Raw genomic sequence first — 14,683 nt, 5'->3', positions numbered from 1 at the left:
CCTTAAGTGTTTGGGGTTATTATCTGAGGCTGCCAGCTCCATGTGACAAAATTCCCATGAAAGGTGATTCTACTTGTCCTTGAGGAAAAATAAACTCTGTGTAATATGCCTAGGTAATTAGTTTTCCCTGGCTCCCGCCGGACACTCCTTGTGGCATTAACCTCACCTGATGCGTTTCTAGGAGAGGAGGCTTGCAAGAGGGTGGGTTGGAAAACTGTTCTGTAGCTTACTAGTTCTCAAGGTGCTGAGGTCCTGTGAGGCTGAAAACCTTTCAGAAATGCAGAGGTGCCTACGGTTTCCCGTGGTGTCCAGCAGCTCCAGCTGGGTAAATGCACCATGTGGCCAGAGGAGCCTGCTCTGGCGAGGAGAGCTCTGGGCCTTTTTCGTGAAGAAAAAAACCCCCCCATAACCCATACATTTTGATGTGGTGGGCTGCACTGTTTCTCTTTACAAGCAGCTACAGAAGTGTCACCCAGCCTGTGCTCCGTCTGAAGATGGAGAGAACACGCTACAGATGTTTCTTTTTTTTTCGTCACCCCTTTTTAATGAATGGTCTTCAAAAGAAAGTTGCAGGTGGAAAGGAGGGGAGAAATTCGGAGTGGAAATGCTTTTTTTTTTTTTTTTGAACAACAGATACAAGTACTATAATTTAGATGTGAGCTCTGAAAGCTGGAAGCTTCAGTGTGTGATAGGGTTTTGGAACAACCAGTCATGGCTCTGGTTCGGATTGGGGAGGCAGGGTTGTCCTTAGCGTTATATACAACAAGCAACTGCTGAATTCTTCGATAATGTTCTTAAAATAGAGTATCATGTTTATCTTCAGAAAAAGAGGAGGACTTTGTTTTCTGAGTTTAGTACAATCTCAAAAAATACACAGGAACTTGTTATTCAAGTATTTAAAAGGATTTTTGCTGGCTATAGCAGAAAGGTACTGAATTGAGGCCGACCACATAGATTTCCTACTTATTGGGAGCCAATCTCTTATGCTAAACACCAAGCCCAGACCAATGTGTCTCTGCGTCTTCTGTGCTGGGTCTGGCTCACATGTATTGAGTTCAGTATGGGAACAGAGCCAGGGCTTGTTTGTCTGTGCACGTGAGTGTAGACACGCTGATGCTCTGTGCGTGCACGTGCACACGTGTGGCCTTCTGGTTCCAGGATCTTTCACTGGAGACCACGTAGAAGCTGACACTAGATGAAAGTCCAGCAGTGTATTGCGGGGTGCATCTAGTTATGTGAAGCAGCACAGATAATGACTTAACAGACTTAATTATAGAGAAAAGAAAAAAGAAAAAAAAAAGTCATTTTAAGGATTCAGGTGAAGTGGTTTTTGTTATGGCTTCCCCTGTAGTATCTGTAAATTTTTGTTCAACATTATTACTCTAATATTGTGTTGGCCATTGGTTGTTTGAACAACATGTGCATCGCAGCAAGTGGGTTAAATGAAACATCACAGGATAGTAGAATCATGCAGTTTCATATCTGCAGCTGATTCATTATTACAATGGGAAAATCCCGTCTCTATTTTAGTCTTCCTACCTACGATCTGCAAAGAACGCATTTTCTTACTTTGATTGCAATTTTGACATTATTTGAAAGAAATGCTTACTATAATGAGGCTCCTGCTTTTTGTTTGCTCTGAGAACATTTCAAATATTTACATAATTAGAATATTAAAAGACCATATATCTTAATGTTGAAAACAATTTAGGTTTTGCTCTCATTAAAAAAAAAGAACACAACAAAACACAAAACCAACCCTAAATGCAAACTCCCACACTCAAATCTTCTAGACTGTTCATAAAGCACAGATACAGGAACATGTGGAATAACAAAGCTTTATATAGTTAAGAAGGAATAGAGGGGAACTTTTTATTACTCTTGTTCAGAAAATGTTCTTTTTATCTCATTTATTTTATGATTGTTTTATTAGTGAGGCAAATATAAAAATGGTTATGAGGAAAAAAATATAATTCTTGCAACAATGAGACCTATAATTGCTCTTAAGAAATCAACTGAGAAAAGATAAATCTCTTGCCCTGTTTTGAGAAAGCTGCTTGTTCCAGCTATACTGAATGCAGGAATTATAAAAACAAAATAGGATTCTTGTTATGCTCATTTACATGTTAAATAATCTGGATGTTTTTCCAGCTCCTAGTTATTTCAAAGCAGCCCGAGTGTCTGTGCTCTGGGAACAAACCAAATGACTTACAAGCTCTTTGGTGTGCAGATGGCCCCTTCCCTAAAAATCTGCTAGTCCAAAGTGGAGCAAGTTGATGATTGTACTCTTTGAAATCATAATAGGCTGCTGGGAGAAACTCTTTCCTTCGTATCAGCTTCTGAAGTACGTGGCTAAAGAGAATATTTGTGAGGGTACAGATAGGCAAACAGCATTCGTTTGCTCAGTGATTAAGGTCATTAACGTTACTGTTTTCTTCATAGTCAAATTTGAAATAGCTTGAATGCGTAAAGCAAATAAGAAGTAGCCCAGCAGCGAAGCGCTTTATTCAGTTGCTCAGGTATTAGCCTACACTATTTAACACATACAGAATGCCTGTATGAGGATGAATTTCAGATCATAAAGTTGGTATTTGAGCAGTTTAGTGCTCTATCCGCTGCAACAAAACATTCCAAACAAACCGCACCAAAAAAACCCACAACAGATCTGTAGGAGGATTTAGGGATTTTGTCAAGTGGTATCGGTGTCAAAATAAACGAGCAGCTTCTCACAAAGAAAGAATCCCTAATGATCCATTAACAGCCTCCAGATCTTTGCTCAGAGAAGCAATTGTGAACCGTCTGGACAGCTGGACAGTGTCAGCTTTAATGCTCAGTAGCCATCAAGAGGCAAATGAATTGTTACGTCTTTGTAAATCAATGTGTCCAAGACTTACTTTTTGCATGTTTTAAGCAGGAAGGAGTTAGTAGAGCTATGAAAGGTGAGGGTGAAGGGAAAGCAGATCTGCAATGAAATAGCTTCTATCCCAGGAAAAATTAAGTGGCGCCAATTCAGTAAGGCTGTGACAAGAGTTGTATGAAGTTGGGGATGGAGATTATGAATAGGAGGCAGTTGTTCACTGTTTCTCTGAAGATGGGAGCTGAAGGATGTCAAGCGGAACCATCAGGCAGCAGGTTTAAGATAAAAGCAATGCCACGCATAAGAAGGTGCCAAGCTCATTGCCACAGGATGATAGTAGAGGTCAGAAATCTGTAAATGTACTCCAAAGGGGCGGGAAGAATTCAGAGGAAAGTTCATCAGAGGCTGGTCAGCGCAGGCTGTGGCTGCAGCCTCTGCAGTGGGGTGCCCCAAAGCTGCGCTGGGGCAGCACCGCAGGCTTGCCTTGCTGCTTGTGGTCAGCCTGCCTGCAAATGGGCCACCGTCGGAGATGGCATCGTGGGCTGCAGAGACTACGGATCTGAGACTAATGGTCTGCATCACTTTGCCTCCTTTCACCAATTAGAAGTTATAGCCAGCCTTTAGTTACTTTTTCTTTCTCTTACACCTACTTTTTCTTACTCGCCCAAGAAAGTAACTCTTTCTTTCTCCAAACGTGGTGGATACATTGGTCCCTTTTCAAGCTTCTGGATTTTATTTTTCCCTGGAAAGTTAGTTTTGCATCTTGTTACTCTTCCTGGGAATCTGAGCTCATGGTTTCTTTAAATACATCGGCCTCACGTAGGCACGCATCTTACCATATACCTGTTGAGCTCTCCTGACTGCCTGTGGTCTAATTGACACACCCACCTTCCCTGAAAGCTGCAGGGATGTCTTGCTTGATTTCTCTTTCTTCCTGGTGTGTGAACTTGGCACCAAACGGATCTAATGACGTGAAGGTCGTGTGTAGTCGGGGACAAGGAAGGAGGGTGGGGATTGTACGCCGAAGCCTTTGAGGATCTTGTCCATAAGCGTGGACAAAGAACGATGGTGTATCTGGCAGGAAACCTTTCTTCTCTGCTCTTATTTTTGCATAAGTTTACTTGCATTCCTCACTTCTGGAGCAGATGGACAGAGAGCTACTTGTCCTTTCTCCCACTGCCTCTTTTCCAGGAGCAAGAAAGGTATGTCTGGTAGGTCCAGTCAGGCACCTCTCAGTTCTTGCTATCGAACCACAACTTGAGGGGAATGAAGAAATGTGAGTGGGTGCCTCAGATAGGCTCCTTCAAGCTCTTAAAATTTCTACATAATAGAAAATTTTTCATATTTTAATATTTTAGCAAGTAGTAAAGAAACCATTTTGTTTTTTTGTGTGCGTGACCACTGGGTGCAGTCTGGTTTTGCCTTTGTTCTCCTAACTAGTTTGATGGATAGCTCAGGTGCAACTTTTATGAAACTTTTTTTGTTTTTATTAGGTTATCCTACCTTTTCAGGTAGATTGAGTTGAGAAATTTTCCTACACCTAGACTTCTTCCACCCACATGGGTGTGGTGGGATTTAATTGCTGAACCTGTTGTAAGTGCCATGGGAGTTCAAAGCGAGCACTGCCGTTCCTATTTCCACGTCTAAATCACTTCTACCCAGTGTGCACAGAACTGGAAGCAAGAGGGCTGTGTTCTGGTCTGCTCATCTGGTTCTTCCCAGGATAGTATTGGGAAGCAGAAGCTGGGTGAAGTTACTTTGTAGTGTGTAGCTGGCCTGTATGCCTAACATGGGATAATAATATGTTCACTTAAACAACGCTAATAATCAGCGTCCATTCTCGGGATGTGCAAACTGGAATGTACAATGAGTTTGCGAGTACAAGGGAGCCTTGATAATTGAGGGACAATTTGCTTAATTATGTTGTTTTTAGTCGATGTATCATTAAAACAATGAAAAAGGTAAATAATTGTTCGATGTATGACAGTGTCAATATTATGCAGCCTCCCAGATAATTTAATAGTCATGATAGATCGATTTCAAAGGAAAAAAGAAGTTGCTCTGGAATATACAAGAGTAGGAAGTGGATAAGAATTACAAAGACAAGGTTATTTTAAAAAAACCCACAGAACACCACTCTGCCCTCTCCACCCCCCAAAAAAACCCCAACCAAACAAACAACAACAAAACCCCACAACTATTTCATTTATTGCACTGAAATAAAAAGTTGGGGTAGGCAACAGGGGCGCTTAATGGAACTCGGTACCTGTTGCATTCATACATTAATTTTATTGTTGTAAGGGATCTTCCACTGCAAAAGCAGTGTTTTTCCTGTTGCTTTTAGATATTGAGAGAGGCCAGTTCTTGACTGGTGACTAATCGCAGATGTTGAAGTGACCTTAGTCAAAAAAGGGATGAATATGTGCAAGTGCTGACTCAGCTTACCATGTTTAAGTAATAACCTATGGGCCTTTGCTCTGGATTAAAACAACAGCGTTGGGTTCCTAGCTGTCTTACTGCAGCTGTCAGCATCTTTGCTCTTTCTGTGACTAGAAAACAGGTTAAATAAGTCATTAAATAAGGCATAACCTTTGTTTCCAAGGCCTAGTTAAGAAATTGATTGCAGTCTGAAAAAACACAAAGAAGTTAAAAATATTTATATATAAACAGTCTGAAAGAAATTTTATTATCTACATGTTCTTATGACCACTGATTTTACAATTTTGAATTGAAAAGCCCTGACTTTTCTCATCCTTTGTTGCTATTTTTTTTTTGGGTAGTATTGTAAGGCTATTTCTTCATTGTAAAAAAAAAAACCAACCAAAAACACTTTGCTTCTATGTTTGCAGATGCTGTGAAGCCACCAGTCAGTTCTCTGCAACCATCTGCTGAATTACCCTTGCCCATCAATACTTCACCGCCTTCCATGCAAGCAGAATCTTCCCTACCTCCTCCTTATCAGCTCATTAACATCCCCCCATTGGAGTCTTCCTCTGGCCAAGAAGATCCTCAAGACTACCTACTGCTAATAAACTGTCAAAGTAAAAAACCCGAACCTGTGAGGTGAGTGACGTTTTGTGTGCTTAATAACACTTGTATTACAGGCCAAGAATGTTTGTGCTAAAAATACTTTTTTTTATCACCCAGTCATTGAACATTTAGATGCACAAAAATCTGCAGGCAGAAGCTGTCTCTAACTTTTGTTTCTTCTCTTTCTGTGCTTGAACTTTTTGCAGCAATCCTAAGTTGTTTGATCAGCACTAGACCCTTTATGGCGTTCTTGAAAAGTGTGGACAGTAGTTGCTGGTATGAAGTATCAGATAAATGCAGTGATTCAAGCATTTCCTTCTAGCTTGGAGTGATGCATGACACAAAACAGAGAAGTACCCTTTCTTTAGCCACAATCTGGTGTGATTTGTCCAGCCTAGGACTAGAAAAAGCTGGAGAAATTTTGTGGGTTTTCACCTGTGGTATTTTGCACTGTGTTTTTGCCAGTTAAAACTTTCGTGAAAGGGATTCAGTAGAACATGCTGATAATTTATCATCACCTGCCAGGTTACCATGTCACCGAATACAGCAATCTCCAGATGGTATTTGTTCACTATTACTAACATGGTTCAGGCTCTCAAGCAAGAGTAGAAGATAATTATTTTGTAATAACAAAGATGCAGGAGATTTTAAACCACTTAATTTCTGTGTCCTGAATTTTAACTTTTTCCAAATAATCAATGTTTTATAACAAGCTCAAATAAGCCTTATTTCTTACTGAATTAGAGAGTACTCACACAGTTCTTCAGAGAAGTGCGCAATAGGAGATTTTAAGCAAAGAATTGAGAACTTCTACGGAGTTAAATGTATATTTATTTTCCAACTGCTGCTTCTAATTTAAATAGGTGTACAGTGTCTCCTGCATAGGAGGATATGATATTTATATTAGCTACCTGGGAGCTATCGCCATGGGTTTTTTGGAATGGATCATGGTGGCCATCCCTGGAGCAGGCTGCCCAGGGACTTTGTCCTCTGAGATTTCAAAAAAGCACAAATGACAACCACTAATGGACCTGACAGGACTAGCTCCTAAGGAACCTCACCTGACTTTGAAGTTTGCTTAGAGGTATTGGAAGAGCTGGACCAGATAATCTCCAGAGGTCCTTTCCACCCATGAGTATTCTGTAGGGGAACCGTATAAACCTCTCTGGCAAACTTCTTTTCTGCCGTAATTTAGAATAAAATCTGCTGCATTATTTCCAGAAAAATAAACGAAACATCGTATTCTTTTTGTGATTGCGGACAAGTGCATGGGAGGCTGAGGAAAGCTTCCTTTGAAAGTGTTTCCATGGGTATTTCACATACTCCCTTAGGGCCATACCTTTTAGTGGCGGTGCTGTCTTCATCAGCACCTTGATGCTCTGCCAGTTTTACCTATGCCATGTGCTCCCCAGTCTCTTGGTATTTTTATCTTGCTCTGCTGTGCCTGAGGAGTTTCCTGCTCCATGATTAGGTGGTAAAGAAGTATCCACCCTTTACAGTCTTTCTTACAAAAAGGAGGAATGGAAATGAGCCTATAGTGCCCCCAGAGTACAGAATGTGCAAGTTATGGGCAGCAGGACGTGCCCCAAAGCCTCCTGCAACAAATGGGGAAACCCAGTGTCTGCTTTGTTGGTGTTAAAGGCTTCATTGCTTAATGATGTTTAGAAGCTGATGGTGCCCAAGAGGTATGTCACTGCTTCTGCCAAAAGCTATCAAAAAGTGCGGTGTTGTTTTCAGAGTGGCTTGGTGGAGAAGTCTTGACTTTTTATTTCAGCGCCGTGGCTCATCAGAAATGTGTCTGAGTGCCCCCCGTTTGCCTCTGCGAGGGATGGGCACACAGTGGGTTTGTAACCCCACCCCGTGAAGCCTGTTCTTAGGGATCATCAAGGCTGAGATGTGTCAAGAAGTTGACTTTCTGACCTGACTTCCACAGTCATGTGACATGTGGGTTAAGTAGAGAGGCAGTAAAAGGGAGCACAAAATGTGTCAAGGTATAGACTCCATAAGTAATCTGCAAAACTTCTTGAAGACACTGGTGACACAGGAGAGAAGGTGTTTGAGTGCTGGGGAAAGCAGAAAGTCCATCAGAGAAAAAATGCTGTGGGGTCTGAGGAAGAACTGAATAAAGTCTTTAGGAGTGTAGAGATTGTTTAAATAAAAGATGTTTTTATGGGAATATTTATAGGAATGTATATTTACAGAAAGGCAGTGAGACATTGGCATTGTGATTACTTGGGAATTATATGTCCTTAGGGTATTGTATTTAACTAAATTCACTTAATAGCTATGTCCTTTTAATAAGAAGGCTGTAATAATGAAAATTCAGAATAATAGTTACACTGGAGTTTCACCAAAAGGACTGCTTATGTTTCACGTCTGGCAGGCATTCAGCTTGATTTGGGCTGGAATATAGAGGATACAGACCTTTTCCTATGGAATTAGAGCTTTGTGTATCTGTGTAGCGTGCTAGTATGATGACCAGTACTCTGTGCACTCCCCCAAAATAAAATGGATGCATCATTTTCTTATTAATTTTCAGACTTGGAGCAATTTATCCATGTATTTCGTAGAACTTCTTTTCCTTAAAATGCAAAGCTAACTGTGCATAAAATGCAAAAGTAACTGTGAAAAATACAAGAACCATCTCAAGATGCTTCTTGGAAATGTTTCAGAGTTGTGGTACTTGAGAACTAAGAAATAATTTTGAAATGCTTCATTACGGTGTCATGCAGTGCAACGCGTACCGTTGTGAGAATATCTTGGACGCAGCACTTGCAGCTGTAATAATTATGCTGTATTTTGTTTAAAATAGTTTTATGCTGTGATCACTGTTGACTTGAGAAAGAGCATTGTTCGACTTTAGCATTTAGTGAGATTTTAAGGTTCGTATTTGGATCTTAAATAAGAAAATGTAGCCAAATCTGTGTCCAAATGCCTTATTGTCCTGGCTCATTCAAGAGGTATATTGAAATACTAAATGCTGTCTTCCTCATCTTTCCTATGTTTATGAACCAGCCAAGGGTCACCCTTTCTCTCGGAAGAAGGGCAGGAATACCTGCTATTAGAAGATTTTGAAAGTAAAAAGATTCCGCTGCAGTGAGTGAACAGTAGCCATTCTCGGAACATTGTGTGAGAAATTAATCATAGAGCCATTAACTTGCCTGAAAATATTGTTTGTTTGAGATGCATCTTGCATGGTGTTCTGTGAGTTTTAACAGAAAAACTGCGTATCTCTGATTTCCATTTTCTGGAAATAGAACTGGTTTTATTATTGATTTATTTTTTTATCTATTCACATTTTTACTATGCTCGCTGTTTCCTTCCCAGATTGCAGGCACACAAGAGCAGTTTTGCTGCCACTTTGTTCCCAGTATTCTGTTTGATCGGTCGTGTCAATTCCTGCAGATGGGAAAAGAATCAGTTTGAAAGCACGAATGGTCAAGCCAGACCACAGATACATTATATTCAAAAATGGGATGGTTACCCCTCAATCCATTTTCAAACCGTTTTCAAACTGTTTTCCTGGGTCTCTGTCAAAAAGAAGTATTTAGTATATGGAGGCAGGCTTTTTAATAGGCTCCCTCTGCCTCAGTACCCCACCTCTTCTCTGTGCATCTTAATGTCCGGGCCTTGTAGATCATCAGCCTCTTCTTGCCGTGTGGAAAGAAGTGTCCAGTCCTAGCACTACGTAAGGAATACTTTGGCAACTTCAGCATAATTTGCAGGTGTGTGATGATCACATGGGATAACACTGAATTCATGTCACGGTCATCTCTCTGCTTACAAATAGAGGGAGTTTTCATTGTGTTATACCCAACTTGGACATTATTTTAAACGCAAGTGTGAAAAAAAGAAAATCAGTACTTACTTTAATGACCAATTGTTAATGGAATATTTAAGCCAATTGATTTTTGTGTTGAGCTGTTCTGAAGTGCGTGGGGAAAAAAATAATTGTCAGCTAACTTAAGTGCAGAAGTCATCAAGCATGCTCCATCTGAAATCTTACTTAAAAAAGAAAAAAATAAAAGAAATGAGTAAAGTCTGTTCCTGAATTCTAGTCCTAACCTAAATTACCTTGAGGCAATACGAAACTGTTATGAATTGTAGATTTTCAGAATTGTACATGGTGCTCTTATCATGATAAGGGGTTAATACTGAATTCTGTTCAGTTAAACTTCAGAGGATGAATTCCTTGTCTTCATTTTGGCATAAACTGCTCTCTTGGCCCATGTTTCAGACTGTCTTTTAACTTTTGGTCTTGCAAAATCAGATTGGTTACAACCCATTCATATTTTGAAAACTATTTCAATAGACTAAGATGTTGATACCAAAAGACTACTTTTAAAAACGTGAAGTAAATCCAAAATGCTGCCTTACAATGAGATGTGTCAGTTGTTGCCATCAGCAGAGCAAATGACAGGCCTGGCTGCCTCGTGCGTCACGGCTTTAGGAAGTTTTCCATTTTCAGCAGTGCTTGTGGTCAAGATGAAAGAAGCAACGTTCACTTAGACCCAGAAAAACTCCTAAATTTAAAAATGATAACATTTGTGCTTACGTGTGATGGGTAATCCTTAAGCACTGGAATCATACATGTGCTGTTGTTGCATTTTGAGCCTTGGTTACATACCTCTGCATGTTTTTGTAAGATATAGTGTTTATATTTTGATTTCTGTAGTTTGGGAATTTTTTTTTTCTTTTTAAAGTATATCCTAGTGAACTGGAACTAAATGTTTTGGTTCTACAATGTCCAGCTGCTCTAGACTGCCCAATTTTATTTTTATAGCAGATAAAATACAGGTCACAATCCTTGCCTTACTTGCTCATGTAAAACACATGTGGCTTTGCCAGGACTTTGTTCTGAATGAATACCACAGAACTGGAAGACTGCGTCTAGAAAGTGAGAGCAAGGACTGCAGTAGGGGCTAAGCTCAGAGAGTAACTGATCACAAAGTATATTCACAATTTATTACACACTTGGTAACCTCATGCAGTTCCTTCAGTCCTGTGTCTTCTACTTTTTGCAAGTGATTTGACAGTGAGTTTTTGAAGCTTCGAGGCAAAGGATGCAAACCTTTAGCAAACACGAGATCCGTTTTTGGTGGGCAGCATGGTAAGGAATATAGGTAGTTTCATTTCCTTGGTTCTAGCAAGGATAAATACTCAGTGAGAATATTCTTTCCTTTTCTTGGGCTCTACTAAACTTGGTGTAGATTAATGTTCAGAGTTACGTAGAATCCAGTTCCAACCAGTGAGATGGAATCATAGAATCATAGAATGGCCTAGACTGGAAGGGACCTTAGAGATCATCCAGTCCAACCTCCCTGTCATGGGCAGGGACGCCTCTCAACTAGATCATGATACTCAAGGCTCCGTCCAACTTGGCCTTGAACACCTCCAGGGAGGGGGCAGCCGCAGCGGCTCTGGGCAATTTATTCCAAAGTCTTGCCACCCTCGTACTGAAGAATTTCTTCCTAAGGTCCAATCTAAATCTATTCTCCTTCAACTTAAACCCATTTCCCCTTGTCCTGTCAGTGGACACTCTTGTAAAAAGTTCCTCCCCAGCCTTCCTGTAGGTTCCCTTCAGGTATTGGAAGGCAGCTATTAGGTCCCCCCGAAGTCTTCTCTTTTCCAGACTGAACAGTCTCAGCTCCCGCAGCCTGTCCTCGTAGCAGAGGTGCTCCAGCCCCTGGATCATCCTTGCAGAACTTAAATCTATGTTGAAAATAGTAACCAGAACAAAGTTAGTGTACTTTTTCCAGTGACAAAATCCCACACCAAAACATCCAAGAACAAGCAGATAGAGAAAGGTGATACAATTAAAGCCAGAGAAGAGCTCTGGTAAACTGCCTGGACTGATGGAAGATAGCATCTCTGCTGTTAAACAGAACAAAGGTTGGGTGAATGACGTTTTTCTTGACTGCAGATGTCCAGTCTAAACTAATGCCATTGGTTCCCCCGATAGCTCACAGAGAGGCACTTTGGGAGTGATTCATCGGGTTTAGATGGATATCTAAGAAGAAAGGATTGTGTTTCACACAGCCTTCATTTCTCCAGTGACTGCAGAGGAAACCTAAATGAATGGCCAAACTGGATTCCTTTCTCCTCAGGTTGCCAGAACCTCAGGAGATAAATCCAGTTGTCCCTTAAGAGAGGAAATTTTGCCCAAAAGTTCTTTATTGACAAACTGATACAGGAATAATAAATTCTGGTTGTGATCACTTGAACTAGAAAGCCTCTTAAGGGCAAAACCCACTTCTTGTCATGCTATTGCTTTTTATGTATCTTGTTCTTCAGAAGTTTTATGAACTGTGTGGTCTAGTTGCTTAATAGACCCTGGTAAGAGTAGCACAGCAGCGATTCATCAATATGCATGCTGAAATACTTACATACCTATATATAAATTAACACGATGGAATAGTACTGTGGTAATAAGTGTCGTGGTATGATTGATCACACAGTGTACGGACTGCTTTAACTCCACCTGTGTTAGTATTTTGCCACTGTCTTGAATTTTCATTTAAGCAAGGAGTCAGACTGTTAACAGAATTTCTTTGCCTGGAGCAAGCTGACTGGAGAGGTTTACCAAAAATAATTAATTAAAATAGAAATGAAATGAAATTAAATGAAATGAAAAAAGATTGCAGTATGTTTGCTTTACATGTAAGTTTACTGATACTGGTTAGTACCAGTGTTAATGAATGCTATTCTCATAACAAATGGAATTTCCAGAGAAATCAAAGGTCAGCTACTGTGCAGTTTTATCTAACAACAATGCTTTAACTTGCATTCAGGACAAGCACTCTGTTGCATATGGATCCTATGATTTTTATTTTTTTTTCCCCAAAGAGCATGCTATCTTGCTCTTATTTCTGTTCTTATCAATTATTTCTTTCTCCTTTATGTATTTCAAACCCATTTTGTATGGTCAGTAGATTAGTTTAGGCGTGCACTTAAGGGTGTTACAAGCAATGGTATTTTTTCCTCTGATGTTTTTTCATACTGATTAGAATTAGCAAGAACTGGAGACCCAAGGTTTGAGTGTGTCATTTGTACCTTTAACAGTGCCATTAAAGTGCTGCTAGTTTGCAGCATGGGTTACAAAAAGTAAAAAAAATCCCCAGCCTCTAAATAAATTGTGCTCTAAACTGTCATTGTGGAAAGCACTTGCTTTATGAAACATCAACTTTTTTACCTGCTACAACTCCACACTTGTGTTATCTGTTTCACATGCATGGATTTGTGTGTACGGAGTTGCTTAGGATCCTTCTTAAGTACTACTGTTTGTTTAACAATTGAGTTCTTGCATTTTGTTTTAAAAAAAAAAAATTGGAAGAGACTGATAGACCTTTTAGTTGTTTACATTTTTAAAGCTGTGTTTATTGTTTGTAATGTTTGTTTTTTCTTTATACGTTCATCAACATTTTAATCTTGCAATCTTGTGCGTAGATCTCATGCTGACTCCGCAAAATCCAGCTCTTCTGAAACAGACTGCAATGATAACGTGCCCTCCCACAAAAATCCCGCTCCGTCAGCAAGCAAGCATGCTGTGAATGGCTTTTTCCAGCAGCAAGGTGTCTATGACTCTCCGCCTTCTCGCAGTGGACTGACGCTGGCAGACTGCAGCCTTTATAACCTGCCGAGGAGTTACTCACAGGATGTTTTACCGAAGGCAGCATCTCCGTCTGGGACTGACGCGGAAGGAGAACAACATGTTTTCAATCCCCCGTCAGCAGCATCTTCGTTAGACGCTCAGATGAGACACATCTCCATTAGCTATGACATTCCCCCCACACCTGGAGGTACTTACCAGATTCCACGAACTTTCCCAGAGGGAACGTTGTCTCAGACTTCCAAACTGGAGACTATTCCAGATATTCCTCCGCCTCGGCCACCAAAACCTCACCACGCCGCAGATCGATCTCCTGTGGAAACATGTAGCATTAGTCGCACTGCTTCAGACACTGATAGTAGTTACTGCATCCCTACAGGGGGAATGCCACCCTCACGCAGTAATACCATTTCAACTGTAGATTTGAATATCTTTCGGAAAGGTCAGTGTTCCATGTTTTATCCTGCTCTTCTGGAATCTTTGTGCGAGTCTTGTGGTGAATGGTGTGATACGAATGGGCTGAATGGTATGAGAGGCCTTTAAAACTTAGCATGTAGCCCTTCACAAAGCGGTCTGTGGTTGCGGTGCTTGAAATATGTAGGAAGGAAGAAAAAGAGAAAATTATCAAAGGAAATCAACAAAACAGCAAAAAGCACAAAGGATGAATATATTGCACTGTGGCATTCAGTCCTAGCTAAAAATATTTGAAGACCTAATCACGCTTGTGTTGTTTGTCTTTAGAAAATGCCAGTGAAGAAAAATAAGGTTTTTTGCTAATAAGCTCATGTAGCTGCGTTCAGTATTGCTGTCACCAGTCTTTCTGAACAACTGAACTAAGGTTAGTGTGTTCAGGTTAGTTCCTGCAAATCTGCAGAAGCTCAAAGTGTTTCATGAAGGTCGGTAAGACTCGGTGCGAACTCAGAGCTTTGAGATCAGCCCTCATCTGGTGATCGTCGCCTTGACCTTTGTTTCTCTCTTTGTGATAAATATACATACTACAGTTTTTAAGTAAAATTAAAGTTGTTCCTTTTAGTCACCTAAACATTGGTATTCCAGCTGTGGTAGTGCATTTTTGTACTAGTTTTCCTTCAGGAACTGGGTCTGTTTTGGGTCCAAGCAAATTTGGTGGAGCTGTTTTTACTTAAAGAATTCCTGAGGTTTTTTTTATTGCCTGGTCTTTTTTTTTT

The 14,683-nt window shown here is 40.3% G+C and overlaps 1 protein-coding gene across 1 annotated transcript in view; it reads left to right on the top strand.

Annotated features, from left to right (window-relative positions):
* Positions 1 to 5,696: 5,696 nt before the first annotated feature.
* GAB1 (GRB2-associated binding protein 1) overlaps positions 5,697 to 14,683 on the top strand; it is a 31,225-nt gene continuing 22,238 nt past the window's right edge. The window contains exons 1-3 of the mRNA XM_009868153.1: positions 5,697 to 5,920; positions 8,903 to 8,983; positions 13,334 to 13,938. Of these exons, the coding sequence (XP_009866455.1) occupies positions 5,697 to 5,920; positions 8,903 to 8,983; positions 13,334 to 13,938 (910 nt within the window). The remainder of the gene's footprint in view (positions 5,921 to 8,902; positions 8,984 to 13,333; positions 13,939 to 14,683) is intronic.

Source organism: Apaloderma vittatum, unplaced genomic scaffold, assembly GCF_000703405.1.
Source record: "Apaloderma vittatum isolate BGI_N311 unplaced genomic scaffold, ASM70340v1 scaffold44354, whole genome shotgun sequence".
In the NCBI taxonomy this organism is placed as follows: domain Eukaryota; kingdom Metazoa; phylum Chordata; class Aves; order Trogoniformes; family Trogonidae; genus Apaloderma; species Apaloderma vittatum.
This window is presented reverse-complemented; position numbering and strand designations above follow the sequence as displayed.